The sequence below is a fragment of the Protopterus annectens genome, chromosome 7.part1 (assembly GCF_019279795.1).
Source record: "Protopterus annectens isolate FY-2018-M chromosome 7.part1, PAN1.0, whole genome shotgun sequence".
Taxonomy (NCBI): Eukaryota; Metazoa; Chordata; order Ceratodontiformes; family Protopteridae; genus Protopterus; species Protopterus annectens.
This window is the reverse complement of record NC_056740.1, coordinates 223,810,898-223,825,773: the sequence shown is the minus strand read 5'-3', so window position 1 is coordinate 223,825,773 and position 14,876 is coordinate 223,810,898. Positions and strand designations below refer to the sequence as shown.

The window sequence follows — 14,876 nt, the reverse complement described above, 5'->3', positions numbered from 1 at the left end:
TGACAGGTGAACATCACGTAAAGAAAAGGACAGATATAGCAAGATAAGTTTCCTTTACTTCCTTTGAAGCCTGTTTCTACATTTCTAGAGCAGTCCGCATTGGTGAGGCCAATTTTGTAGAGAGGTAATGCCCTGCATGTACATTATAACTCCCTTTAACTGACAACAGATGTCAAATCCCAGACTTTGAATGCCCTAGTAGAAAAAAGATTTTCTCTTTGGCAGATCTTCATTAGAGGTCCATAAAAGGTTAGAAGAAAGAAGTAAGTTAAAGCAGATGGTGAAATAGCTTTTTCTCTCTCTCCCATCTCTAGACAACACAGAAACAACCCCCCTGAAGACCTAGACCTTTTTTCAGGAAGCCTTTCAAACCATGTTGACAGAAGTCCAGTAAATAACAGTATAAAAAGATGTGGTAAGGAGACTCCAAAAATAAGGGTAAAGGACACCAGGTGTTTTCCCAACCCCAAAAGATTGTATGACTACCTGAGCACTCCTTCCTCCCTCTCCACTCCTCACCCCAACCACTGCCACAAACCAGCAGGCAATATTTCTCTTTTCCTGCACATCTGGTAACAAACAACAATTGATTCTTAGATTCTAACACTAATTCAGAAGGGCTTCAATGGCAGTGATTTTTCCTTCCTCAGCACCAAAGGGATACCAAACATCATCACCAGGGACAGCCTTAGGTAAACTGGTACCCTAGGTGGGGAGGCTGCATGGTGCATTTTAAAGTTTTTTAAACAACCTTTTTCTTCCAGTGATTATTTGAAGAAAAACTTGATCAAATAAAAAAAATAGTCTTATCATTCAACTTTGTTTTTTCCTGCATCCTTTCAGCACATCCTAACTGACCAAGACAGACTACACAGTGATAACTGCAGTAAAAATAACTATATTAAGTCAGATGTCTGGGGGGCCACTGGGTGCCCAGAAGCCATAAGGTTTATAGATGCTCTGTGATGCATTTTAGACTTTTTTTAAACAACCATTTCATCTAATGATGGCCTGAACTAAAACCATGTTTAAGGAATGAGGTTCAGTCTTATTCTTCAACTTTGCTTTTTCCTGCATCCTTAAAACACACCAAGACTACCCTGTAGTAACTAAATTAAGCTGGGTGTCTTGAGGGCTGCTAGGCACCCAGATGCTATGGGATTATAGATTTTCTCAGGTGCATTTAATTTTTTTCCTACCATTTAGTTTAGTGATGACCTGAACAAATCTCATACATACAGAAAATAAATTAAATCCTACTTTTTTATTTCAAGGAAGAAATTTAGTTGTATCCAACTTTAATGCTCAAAGCTAATGTAACACCACTTTACAATAATCTGAGAAGACAAATGCTTGTGGGGATACATATGTTATGTCTGAGAATAATGCCTGCCACATATCCCCTACCTCAAAATTTGTAGCCACTTTGTGTACCCCCCCATGTTAAATTGTGATTAACATTAAGGCACAAATGTCCACGATCATATTTCAAGCTGTTGCTCCTTTCATATTTATACAAAGTATGCCTATTAACCCCCCCCCCCCAAAAAAAAAAAAAGATAGCCACCTTCATTATATCCTTTTATTGTCAGGTTGAGACAAAACTGAAAAAAAAAGATAAAATGTAGGGTATAAGCCATAAGCCATCATGCTTATTTACTCTCTCCCAAAAGATAACTTGTGTACACATCAGACACTTGATTGTGAGGAAAATGGAAGAATATTATTACACTAACATTTCCAACTTGTTACTTTTAGAGACAAGTGAAGGGCTCCTTTGCAAGTTTTAGTGACCCTCCATGCACCCCTCTGAAGTTTATGAGGAAAGTTAAAGAAATAATGACCACACTGTCCCAGCCCAACACAAGATATAATGACCTTTGAGGTTTTGGAGGAATGTTAAAAAATAATGACATTGTCCCCAGCCTCCCACGTGAGTACAGTGACCTTCTGTGTACAGCTATGAGCTGGACTGGTTTTTAGGGCAGAGGCAGTTACAAAGTCCATGTCGTAATCCACATATGAAGTCTTGGTGTGTGGTGCCATCTGCACCCAGAAGTTGTGAAGGTCTAGGTATTCTATGATGTATTTATCCCTTACTTTTGAGGGATGACTGTTAATTGAGTAAATAGCAATGAGGTCCATTACTTTCATCCATGTAATCCTCACCAATCAGTTATAGCCACAGCTTTGTACAATTTGGACATCTGACAGTGATAAAAGAGGATGACCTTGTGTTGTAGTTCATCTTTGTTCCAAACATTTGTAGCACATTCAAATCTTGCATGTTGCTTCACATAGTCAGGAAAGTCATTCAAAGCCAAAATAATAAGCACCAAACTTTATCCACATAATGTCATATATGGCAGTACATACATATACACACATCTACACAATAACACAGATGCTTTTACAAGAAAAGAGGTCAGAAATGGATGGGATATATCACATTTAATCAAAAAGCATCTCAAGTCCTTTAACCAGCTGTAGACTCTGCAGTTGCTATAACCTAAGTCCCCATTCAACACTAAAAATGGCATTTGCTTACTTAGTGCTATTTTGTGGACTCCACTTTATTAATGACTTTTCTGCATGTTCCTTATTTACAAGATTACCATTAATATGAGCCAATGACTTGGATTTTCTCTGTGTTTTTTCTCTGCCTCTTTAGTGTCAAAATATTTGTCCTTGCTGTTTTATTTTATTGTACTGCCTAGTTTGTGCTTTAGAAAGAATGTCTTAATGCATAAAAAATATATATAGTACCATATTACCAAACTGAAACTGAAGAACACCAGAAATATGTTTTTTTGAAGACTTCTTCCTCCATGTGTTGTTTTTACTGGCACGGTACTGATGCATAAAATTTATTACAAGAAAGTGAAAAAAAATCAGTCGAAACCATGCAAAGCTAGCAGCTGGTAATACAATGCTTTCGGTTCACACATACACACCACTTGCTCATAGCTGTGGATATAGTGACAGTAATGGAAAACAAAAGTGAGCGAACCAAACTATAAATAAGGGGGATACTGTATTTTATGGCATATACTTATGTTAAAAAAAAAAAAAAAAGAGTAACTTTCCTGGAAATGCAGGGCAATTGAGAGCTATGAGTGAGGCAAGTATATCAGTTGAAATAAGGACTGTCTTGCAAAATCAGGAACAGCTGAGAGCAAAAAAAAAAAATATATATATATATATATATATATATATATATATATAGTTTTCTGTCAGTAACAGGGAAAAAACATATCTCAGCTTTCTCTTCTCAATATAGCTATTCCCTACATTTAAAATTTTTTTTTGCTGCCTTTCTCCATTCCATCCACAGTCTACCTAGACAACAAATTAGGTAGATCATTGGCGAGACAGAGCAAGAGGATAACAAATCGATAGCCATGTCTACAGCGCTTCCTTCTTAGAATGGCGCTGACATTCATCTTGGAGGGTTGCATTTTGAGTATTTACTTATTTATTTTAAAATAAAGAAACATGGCATTTTTTACTTTAAAAAGTTAAATAAACACTGAAAATGGACTTCTTTCACAGGAGCAAAAAGTGCGCTAGGTGGCTGCTTAGTTCGTCTATACACAAGTCCAGCCATGGCCATAAAAATAACAGCTGCCCCTTGCTGTGCATGGTACAATAGGGATAAATCATTGTGTACAAAAGTGTTATGCAGCCACAGTCATCTGCCATGCAGTCCACAATATAGCTAGGAAGCATGTTGCCTGGTCTTTGTGAGGATGTTGCCCAACAACATCATGCGCTCTCTGGTTCTGCAGCTCAAACATCATGAAATAACTGCTTACATCTGTGGTGGAACATACTACCTGAATGAACACCTCTGTATGTAGGACTGCCAGTGCCATCATGTCTGCTCAGATTGGCAGTGCTGTCCCTAGTGAGGGTAGTATAAGGACAGGGTCTATATTATAACCTCGAATGATTAAAAGAATGCTCTTTAATCGACCCCTGAAAATCGAAAACACTAAATCCTGAACAAGCAGAACAGCGATTTGTTTCCCAGGGAAAAAAATCGCTGCTTCGCAAAAAAAAAAAAATCCAAACACAAAATAAAGTAGGGGTGGCTGTGCCCCCCACATACACACCTCCACTTAAATATACCAACTCTGAGATCACACCACAGTAGAGGAAATGGCAAAGTCCCAAAAACAGCCCAGTGATTTTTTTTCCCTGGGAAAAAATCACTCTTCCATGTGTTCGGGATTTAGTGCTTTTGATTTTAAGGGGTCGATTAAAGAACATTCACTCTTTTGATCATTCTAGGTTATAATGTAGACCCTAAGAACATGAGTGGATATGCCCATGGGCTTTTTAAGGACATACTCAATAACTGTTTATGGAGCTGTCATATCATTTGGCGTAAGTGGCAGTGACTACAGATCTTCAGAAGTGGAACCTCTCAGCAGAAAGCTCCATCCATGCCTTTATTGCAAAGTAACATATCACCATTACCACAGGAGGTCTCAAGAGGTTCCCTCTTGCCAGGAAAGGGGCAGATGAGTTTCCTATATTGAAACTCCAATCCCTGTCATAGAAGGAAATCATCTTTGACACCGTTTATTTTTCCTTTGACCTTGGTGCCAGCTGTGTTCCTACTTGTAATATAGTTTGAGGTTGATGATAGTGTTGTCCAGCTTCAAATTCAGCATTTTTTTTCTCCAAAATTTAACTTTATTTTCTTGAATTTGTATTAAAAATAGACAATAATAAGTGTGACAAACACAGAACAGAATATGTAGCATTATCTAAAACAAAGACAATATTCAGTGTAGGCAAGAACATGAATGAAGTAAAACAAATGGGTAATCAAAATCTAAAGAAACTAGGGGGTGGATTTAATAAAGCCTACACTAAGTGTACACGATATGTATTTAGTAAAATTCTTATCACATTTTTTGTGCTTTCTAGTCACTCAGAAAGATATATTAAGTGTACATGTAGTCTACACTTTGTGGTAACCTTTATGAATCCCTGTCAATATTTAAAGCTGCAAGAATATCAGTAGGGAAACTAAAATTAGGAGGAAGAAGGTGTGTGTTATGTCTGTGTTGTCTGTTCACTCATAACAGTATACAGTTAGTGTAGGCTTTATTGACTCTGGTTCTAGGTCTATAAAGCTAAGTTAAGTGTACAGGTTTAAGACAGCAGCAGCAAACTGGCAAAGGACAAATTTATACTAATTTTATTATACCCAAATTCCAGAATAACTTTCTTGTCATTTAGGACCACACAAGTGGAGCCTAAATGAAATGATGTCAGCTCACGAGAGAAATGCAGTGCAAATAACGTAGATACAGCGGTATCAAAGAATAATACAAGAAATTAAATAACACGTGACATGCAAGAGATAGTTCACATTACATAAACACATTCAGTACCCATTATCCAGTGATAATACCCACCATCAACCCCCTACACTGTTAAGATAGAGAATAATAGAGACTAGTGAATAGCAGCTGTTTAGTTACCATATTGCACTTATTAACCTTAGATGTGACGTAGTATAGGTTTATAGGTTCATAGGTAGGTACTAGGCTATCGGCCCAAGGGCCTATGTAAGCCTAGCTAGCAAGGTACCGTAGCTACGCCACCCAAGAAAGTTATTTTCCTGTGCCACTGTCCAGCAGAGGCACAGAAGTGATCCCCGGGGTGCATTTCCTATTTCCCATCCACTAATCAAGATATTTCTTGAAGAGTGCTAATGAAGAACTTTTCTTGACATAGATGGGTAGCTTGTTCCAGAGTATAGGAAGTCTCTGGGACAGGAATCTATCCCTGAAGCGTGTCCTGTTTATTGTGGTGACAAGGTCTAAGTCCCTAGAGTGTGTAGTTCGGAGGGATTGGGATTTCTTTAGGTGTAGCATGTCCAACAGCTCTGGTTTTGACATAGCTTTATATGTTAGGCAGAGATCACCTCGAAGTAGGCAATATGCTACGGAGTAAAGCTGGAGTTTTTTGAGGCGGTCAGTGTTGGTCATTTGTTTGAGGCCAGTAATCCTCTTTGTGAGGTACTTCTGTGGCCTTTCCAGCTGCTGTAGATGTCTTGTGAGGTACATTCCAAAAGAGGCGTTGTACTCTATAATGGGTCTAATGAGTGATGAGTAGAGGGGAACAATGACCTCTTTTTTTCCTGGATGAGAACCCTTTTATGATGAGGTGTGCCATGTAGAAGGACTTCCTGACTACTGTGGCAATGTGACTATCAAAGGAGAGACTACTGTCCACGTGGGTCACAAGGTCTGTTATCACACATTTGGTGTTGAGTAGATTGCTGCCTATGTGGTAGGTCATGGGTACAGACTTTTTACCAAAGGGGATGACACTGCACTTTTTGGCATTGAGCTTGAGGCCATGGCTCTGACACCGGGCATCTGTCTCAGTGAGGCATGTCCACATCATTTGGGGAGTTGACTATGGCTCCTAGTTTTCAGTCATCTGCGAACTTCATCAGCCAGAGGCCTTCTGTGTTAGCCTGGACTTCAGAGAAGTAGGTACCAAACAGGAGAGGTCCCAGGACGGAACCCTGTGGCACTCCACTTGTCACTGCCTTGAGGTCAGATTTGGAGTCTGCAACTTTTACAGTGTGGGTTCTGTCAGTGAGCCAGTTGACAACCCATCTTGTGACGTAGGGATTTATACCTAGTTTAGTGAGTTTAGCTATAATTCCAGAATGGGGGATGGTGTTGAAAGCCTTGGCGAGGTCAAGATAGACTGTGTGAACCACCTTATCCTCATCCATGGCGTTGGTGACTGCCTCAAAGGAGCCATGATCTGCCTTTCACAAACCCGCACTGAGTGGGATCCAGAGTTTGGAGGTTACCAATGTCTTTGTTTATGAGTTCCATGATGATACGTTCCATGGCCTTGCAGACCAGGTTCATCAGGCTAATAGGTCGATAGTTTCCGGGATCAGTGGTGGCTCCCCCTTTGTGGAGTGGGATAACTGTTGCTGTGCGCCATTCAGTGGGCACAAAGCCTGATGCGAGGCTATTAGTAAACATGGTGCTTAAGTGGGGAGCCAGTTCGTTCTGAAGTTCGTGTAAAATGCAGCCTGGGATGTTGTCCGGTCCCATGGATGCTGTGTTTTTGGCTTTAGAGAGTGCAGCTTTTACCTGCATAGTTGTGATTACAGGGACTCTGCATTCTTCCTGTATAGATATGGGCCCTTTAGGGGGAGAGAGGGGGGTAAAGTTAGCACTGAACCGATCTGCCAGGATGTTGGCAATATCAGTTGGTTCTGTAATTTTCGTGCCTTTGTGCTGTAACTCGGAGCAGATCTGGGTGTTGCCATTTAGATTCTTGACATAGCTATAGAATGCTTTGTGGTTGTATTTGGATTTAGTGGCAATTCTGTTTTCGTAGCTAGCTTTGGAAGATCTTATAAGGGATCTCAGCTTCTTACTGAGGCTGACCAGGGAGCTCCTCCACTCATGGGATTTTACTCTCTTTTGCAACAGTTTCTTTCTTCTGTTGTACAGTTTGTTTATGGCAGGAGACCACCAGATTAGCTTCCTTTTTTTGGAGGATAGCATCTTGGTTCTGTTTCGGATAGCACGATCCATGCACTCGTTTAAGTGCTTATAGAGTGCATTTGTGTAGGATTCAGCAGTTGTAACTGTATTGTCCATCTGCGTGGGTGTCATGAAGTTCACCATTTCTGTCTTAAGAAGCATGAAGTTGGCTTTGCAGAAATTTTTTATTGTGGTTTCCCTAATGGGGGTTGGGGGACGGGATGTGGATATAAAGGATGATAAGCTTATGGTCGGATTGGACCAATGAGGAGTTGACTTCAGGTGTGGAACACCAGTCACTCATGTTGGTAATGACTAGGTCTCGGATATTGTTGCCCCTGGTGGGGATGTGGATAAGTTGATCTAGGACATTGGAGTTTATAAATTCCAGAAAGCGTTGAGCTAAGGAGTTGGTACACGAGTAGTTTTCCCAGTTAATGGTGGGGTAGTTGAAGTCACCCATTATTAGGGTGTTTGGTTGAACCCTAATATTTTCCAGTACATCAAGAAAAGAGGAGTGGGAATCCTGGGGCATGATGGGGGATCTGTAGCAAGCTACAATTTGGATTGCAGTTTTGCCCAGAGTTAGTTGCAGTTGGATAACCTCGGATGCATTGTGCTGAGCAACTAGCGTGGAGGTGTCGATGTCCTTAATGAATATGGACACACCTCCACCTTTGGTGTTTCAGTCCAGGTTACATGGTTGAAACGTGTGGTATGAGTTATAGCCTGGTAGTGCAGGGGTGCTCTCTGGAGCCTTGAACCAGGTCTCAGTCACTGCACAGATATCAATGTTCTCCGTTTTAAGGAGTGCCTCGAGTGAGTGCATTTTGAGATAGCCATCGTATTGCATAATAGTAATGCTGGCAGTAATTGCACAGAGTAGCAGGATTAAATGAAAAAAAACCGAGGCTTCAATGCATCAGGTATTATGGATGGTGTCCGTAAGTCTCACAGCTGTAGGATACAAACGGTTCCTGAATCTAGTAGTCTTACAGCGGAAACTGTGTGTGTGTGTGTGTGTGTGTGTGTGTGTGTGTGTGTGTGTGTGTGTGTGTGTGTGTATATATACATATATATATATATATATATATATATATATATATATATATATATATATATATATATATATATATATATATATATATATATATATATATATATATATATATATATATATATATATATATATATATATATATATATATATATATATATATATATATATATATATGTGTGTGTGTGTGTGTATATATATGTATATATATATATATATATATATATATGTATATATATATATATATATATATATATATATATATATAGATATATGAATTGTTTTTGTTTTGTGCTTCATGTGTTTAGCAGATTGTTCTTTCTATTCTGCTTATGTTCCTTAGAAATGACAGGTAAATCAACCAGCATGTAAAGAAAATGACTGACTGGGCAAGCAAAGTAGCCCTTACTTCCTTTGAAGACTTCTGAAGCAGTCCACATCATGAGAATAAACCCAGCCACTGAGGATGCACAAGCCATTGCATTTCTTTGTGCTGGTCCCAAGCCCGGATAAATGGGGAGGATTGCGTCTGGAAGGGCATCCAGCGTAAAATTTTGCCAAATCATACATGCAGACAACAGTACAGAAATACATACCGGATCGGTCGAGGCCCGGGTTAACAACGACTGCCACCAGTACTGTTGGCCAACAGGGTGCTGGCAGAAATTGGGCTACTCTTGGCCGAAGGAGGAGAAGACGGGGAAGGCATGCCCAAAGGCAGGTAAAGGCTAGGACTGTGATAGTGAGGGTCGGAACTTTGAATGTTGGCAGTGTGACTGGTGTAGGGAGATAGCTAGCTGATATGATGGACCGAAAGAAGGTTGGTATATTGTGTGTGCACAAGACCAGATGGAAGGGGAACAAGGCTAGGTGTATCGGAGGTGGTTTCAGATTGTTTTATCATGGTCTGGATGGTAGGAGAAATGAAGGAACAGTATGCTAAGAGTGTTTTGGAGGTGAAAAGAGTGTCGGATAGAGTGATGTTTATGAAGCTGGAAATTCGTGGTGTAATGATGAATGTTGTTAGTGCATATGCTCCACAAGTTGGTATGCGATGGATGAGAAAGAAAAATTTTGGAATGAGTTGGATGAAGTGGTGATGACTGTACCCAAGGGTGAGAGACTGGTGATTGGAGCAGATTTCAATGGGCATGTTGGTGAAGGGAACAGAGGGGATGAGGAAGTGATGGGTAGGTATGGTGTTAAGCAAAGGAATGCAGAAGCTCAGATGGTAGTGGATTTTGCGAAAAGGATGGACATGGCTGTGATGAATACGTATTTTAACAAGAAGGAGGAGCATAGGGTGACATACAAGAGTGGAGGAAGATGCACACTGGTGGATTATATCTTATGTAGAAGGGCCAGTCTGAAGGAGATTGGAGACTGTAAAGTGGTGGCAGGGGAAAGTGTAGTTAGGCAGCATAGGATGGTGGTTTGTAGGATGACATTGGTGATCAAGAAGAGGAGGATGAGTGGGAGGGCAGCACCAAGGATCAAATGGTGGTAATTGAAAAAGGGTAATTGTGAGATGGTGTTCAGGGAAGAGTTAAGACAGGCACTGGGTGGCAGTGAAGAGTTACCGAATAGCTGGGCAACTACAGCAGAGCTAGTAAGAGAGATGGCTAGAAAGGTGCTTGGTGTGACATTTGGAAAGAGGAAGGAGGACAAGGAGACCTGGTGGTGGAATGAAGAAGCACAGGAGAGTATACAGAGAAAGAGGTTGGCGAAGAAGAAGTGGGATTGTCAAAGAGATGAAGAAAGTAGACAAGAGTAAAAGGAGATGAGGTGCATGGCAAAGAGAGGGGTGGTGAAGGGGGGGTGAAGGCTAAGGATAAGGCGTATGAAGAGTTGTATAAAAGGTTGGACACTAAGGAGGGAGAAAAGGACCTGTACCGATTGGCTAGACAGAGGCACCGAGCTAGTAAAGATGTACAGCAGGTAAGGGTGATAAAGAATTATGAGGGAAACGTACTCACAAGCAAGGAGAGTGTGTTGAGCAGACGGAAAGAGTACTTTGAGGGGTTGATGAATGAAGAGAATGAGAGGGAGAGAAGGTTGGATGCGGATAGTGAATCATGATGTGCAGTGGATTAGCAAGGAGGAAGTAAGGGTAGCTATGAAGAGGATGAAGAACGGAAAGGCTGTTGGTCCAGATGACATTCCTGTGGAAGCATGGAGGTGTTTAGGTGAAATGGCAGTGGAGTTTTTAACTAGATTGTTTAATGAAATCTTGGAAAGTGAGAGGATGCCTGAGGAATGGAGAAAAAGTGTTTTGGTACCGATTTTTAAGAATAAGGGTGATGTGCAGAGCTGTAGTAACTACAGTGGGATTAAACTGATCAGTCACAGCATGAAGTTATGGGAAAGAGTAGTGGAAGCTAGGTTAAGAAGGGAGGTGATGATTAGTGATCAGCAGTATGGTTTCATGCCAGGAAGGAGCACTACAGATTCGATGTTTGCTCTGAGAGTGTTGATGGAGAAGTACAGAGAAGGTCAGAAGGAGTTGCATTGTGTCTTTGTGGATTTAGAGAAAGCATATGACAGGGTGCCTAGAGAGGAGTTGTGGTATTGTATGAGGAAGTCGGGAGTGTCAGAGAAGTATGCAAGAGTGGTACAGGATATGTACGAGGGTAGAGTGACAGCGGTGAGAGTGACGGATGCGTTTAAGGTGGAGGTGGGATTACATCAAGGATCAGCTCTGAGCCCTTTCTTATTTGCAATGGTGATGGACAGGTTGACAGACGAGATCAGACATGAGTCCTTGTGGACTGTGATGTTTGCAGATGACATTGTGATCTGTAATGAGAGTAGGGAACAGGTGGAGGAGACCCTGGAGAGGTGGAGATATGCTCTAGAGAGAAGAGGAATGAAGGTCAGCAGGACTAAGACAGAATATATGTGTGTGAATGAGAGGGAAGATAGAGGAATGGTGAGGATGCAGGGAGTAGAGGTGTCGAAGGTGGATGAGTTTAAGTACTTGGAATCAACAGTTCAGAGTAATGGTGAGTGTGGAAGTGAGGTGAAGATGAGATTACAGGCAGGATGGAGTGGGTGGAGAAGAGAGTCAGGAGTGATTTGTGACAGACGAGTACCAGTAAGAATGAAAGGGAAGGTCTACAAGAGTGTAGTGAGACCAGCTATGTTATATGGGTTGGAGACAGTAGCATTGACAAAAAGGCAGGAGTCAGAGCTTGACGTGGCAGAGTTGAAGATGTTAAGATTTGCACTGGGTGTGACAAGGATGGACAGGATTAGTAATAAGTATATTAGAGGGTCAGCCCAGGTTGGAAGATTTGGAGACAAAGCCAGAGAGGCAAGATTACATTGGTTTGGATATGTGCTGAGGAGGGATGCAGAGTATATTAGGAAAAAGGTGCTAAGGATGAAGCTGCCAGGTAACAGGAAAAGAGGGAGGCCTAAGATAAGGTTTATGGATGTGGTGAGAGAGGACATGCAGGTGGTTGGTGTGACAGAGCAAGATGCAGAGGACAGGAAGAAATGGAAACAGTTGATCTGCTGTGGCGACCCCCAACAGGTGCAGCCAAAAGAAGAAGAAGAGGTTAATGCCCACTGTGTGAATTATAACTCCCTTTACCTGGCAACATATGAAGACAGTAGCAACATATTTGCTTTGTCATGGTTATCGGCACACAACAGACCAAGTTGTTTTCCTTAACTTTTCTAGCTAACTTACTAGAGATTTGTCTTTGCGTTTCACTTTTTATCATAAGTTAATTAAAGGCAACAAAATCTAGAAACAACTCCTTGACTGGGGACAAAAAAATATAAAATTACTTTCGTCAAGAGTCAACTACATTACTATGCGTTTGTGAATAACAATATTTTAATACATATAACTGCTTGTAGTTGCCATGTTTGGATTCCATGTCAAAAGAATACTTAGGTAATCTACTTTCAGCATCATTTCCCTGACTAAAGTCAAATCTGGCTGAACTCTTGAATAAGTCAGCAAAAGCAGTTACTGAGGTACTACGTGAGAAAGCGACACAAGAACATAGAGACTCTAAACGAGTTTCTTGCTGGAATTAAGATAAGCAGTACACTACTGGTATATGACATCAGGCAGTGGAAAGCAGAAGTACAACAGTGGCCCAAAAATGGTGGCTCGATCAGCACGTTATCACTACAGTGCAACAGCCATATAAACAGCAAAAATGGAAAAAAGATTCAGTAGAATGTACTGACCATTACAAAGCATGTTATTCTTTGCAGTATGCAGAGAGGAGTGCTTTTTATTGCAATGTTATGGTTATAATGTTAAGAACCCCCTGATATGTAATTTGATGTTTTGTGTTACAGTAAAATATGTTTCCGGTATCACTATCGTGCCAGCCCTTCATCAGACATTAAAACAGAGGTGTATCAAGCATAATTCAAATAAATCTTTAACCGTTTTCAACTTGTTGGAAGGGTTTCTCATGCTAGAGGTTAAAGTGCTTTTTGACTTTTTATGAGCCAGTGTACTACTACTGGCTAAGATAATGAACCTAACAATGATAAGTAGACCCACAACTGATGACACATTCTGCACAAATCACACACCAGTAATCTGATATTTTGTTTGCTTGATTATTTATTTTTAAACTTTTGGCATTTGATGTGGTCATTATTGCCTTAAGCCACTGCAAACTGCTGACACTCATTTTTAAACAGCTGTACTAAATAAATTTACTAAATTACTTAATTCCTATGCAATGTTTTTATCATAGATCAGTCAAGATGGTGCTAACTTATTTTTATGTCATTTAATAGCATTACAGCTATAGTGTGAGAGCTATTTCTGTCTTGGCTGAGGAGTGGGAAAGTGCATCATTTAAATTCATGGAACTGCAATTATGACCAAAAGAAGTAAAATAAGTACTCACTAATATAAATCAAAGAGGTTTGCAAAACAGTTAAGAAGTGCTGCTAATTTTTAGCATTCTGTTTCACAAACTGCATTTGTGTTTCAAAAATTTTGAATTCATTGCTTGCTTTTGAATCAGGATAACTGGTAAAACTTTAATGAGTAATGTTGCCATCTGGTTGATTGGTGGTGGTGTCCTATCATGAGCAGTGATGTCCAAAAAATTACTGATAAGGACATTAAATGTCATCATATACCTTATAATAATAGAATTTGTTAGCTTTAACAGACGGTAGTAATGATTCTTTTATAACTCTTTTTTCCCGTCACCAGTTCGGTATGAATGCACTGCTGCTGGCTTCATGGTTTGGTCATGTACGAATTCTTCAAATCCTAGTGAATGCTGGGGCAAAAATAAACTGTGAAAATAAGGTCAGTATACTTCAGTCTGTTCAGTAAACAGAACATCAATGTCAATAGTAGTAATAGAAATAAGAGAAGGAATATTATATTGTAATCAGTCAAGTTTTTTTAAGTATTTAGTACTTGTAAACAAGTAGCATACATACAATATTTTAGAAAACTGTGACCAAAAGAGAAACATTTAGATTGTTCAGGCATTGTAACCTATTTTGAAATAACTTATACTTAATCAACTAAGAACAGTCTTTGAATAGTATACACATTAACACCCCTGCTCATCATATTCGCAAGAACATGCACACAGATGCTCTAGTCATACTTCTTACTATTTGTTATATAATTCATATACTTGATTCATAGGCAAATACTAAGTGTAAAGACTTTTATTAGCCTAGCCAATAACCAGACATGAGAATCAAGCCCTGAACATTGCATGTCTGAGATTAATACCTTAACCATTAGACCAATCCATCTTCCACAGTGGGCAAGTCCTGTGGAGGACAAGCCTTACTATGTCCCTACACCAATTCTGAGATCTAAGGTATGTGCCCCTTAGAACACAGAGTTGCACAAACACCCATGTCACAGACGCTTTGCATAGTTCACAGTCACCTTTGATACAATACACTGTAAACACATACTGCACTCCCTTACCTGCATACACTTAAGATAAAACCCAGCTGTATTACAAGCTTTTGATCACACACACACTGCAATCCCTGATGACTCACTACCTTTCTACCTTGCGCAAGCAAACACATAGTCTGACCCTGATGCACCATGCAGAGATACACAAACACACACATGCATGCATGCATACACACAGACACATGTCACAAGGATCAAACCACACACACACACACACACACACACACACACACACACACACACACACACACACACACACACACACCGCTGCTAATGCAACACAGACAAATGCATGCACGGTACAAGCATCAGACCACTCATGTTGCAAACCTGCCTACAT

The 14,876-nt window shown here is 40.2% G+C and overlaps 1 protein-coding gene across 2 annotated transcripts in view; it reads left to right on the top strand.

Annotated features, from left to right (window-relative positions):
* ANKDD1A (ankyrin repeat and death domain containing 1A) overlaps positions 1 to 14,876 on the top strand; it is a 1,318,298-nt gene that overhangs the window by 564,690 nt on the left and 738,732 nt on the right. For both annotated transcript variants that reach the window (XM_044078678.1, XM_044078677.1), the window contains one exon: positions 13,799 to 13,897. In XM_044078678.1, coding sequence (XP_043934613.1) covers positions 13,799 to 13,897 — 99 coding nt within the window. The remainder of the gene's footprint in view (positions 1 to 13,798; positions 13,898 to 14,876) is intronic.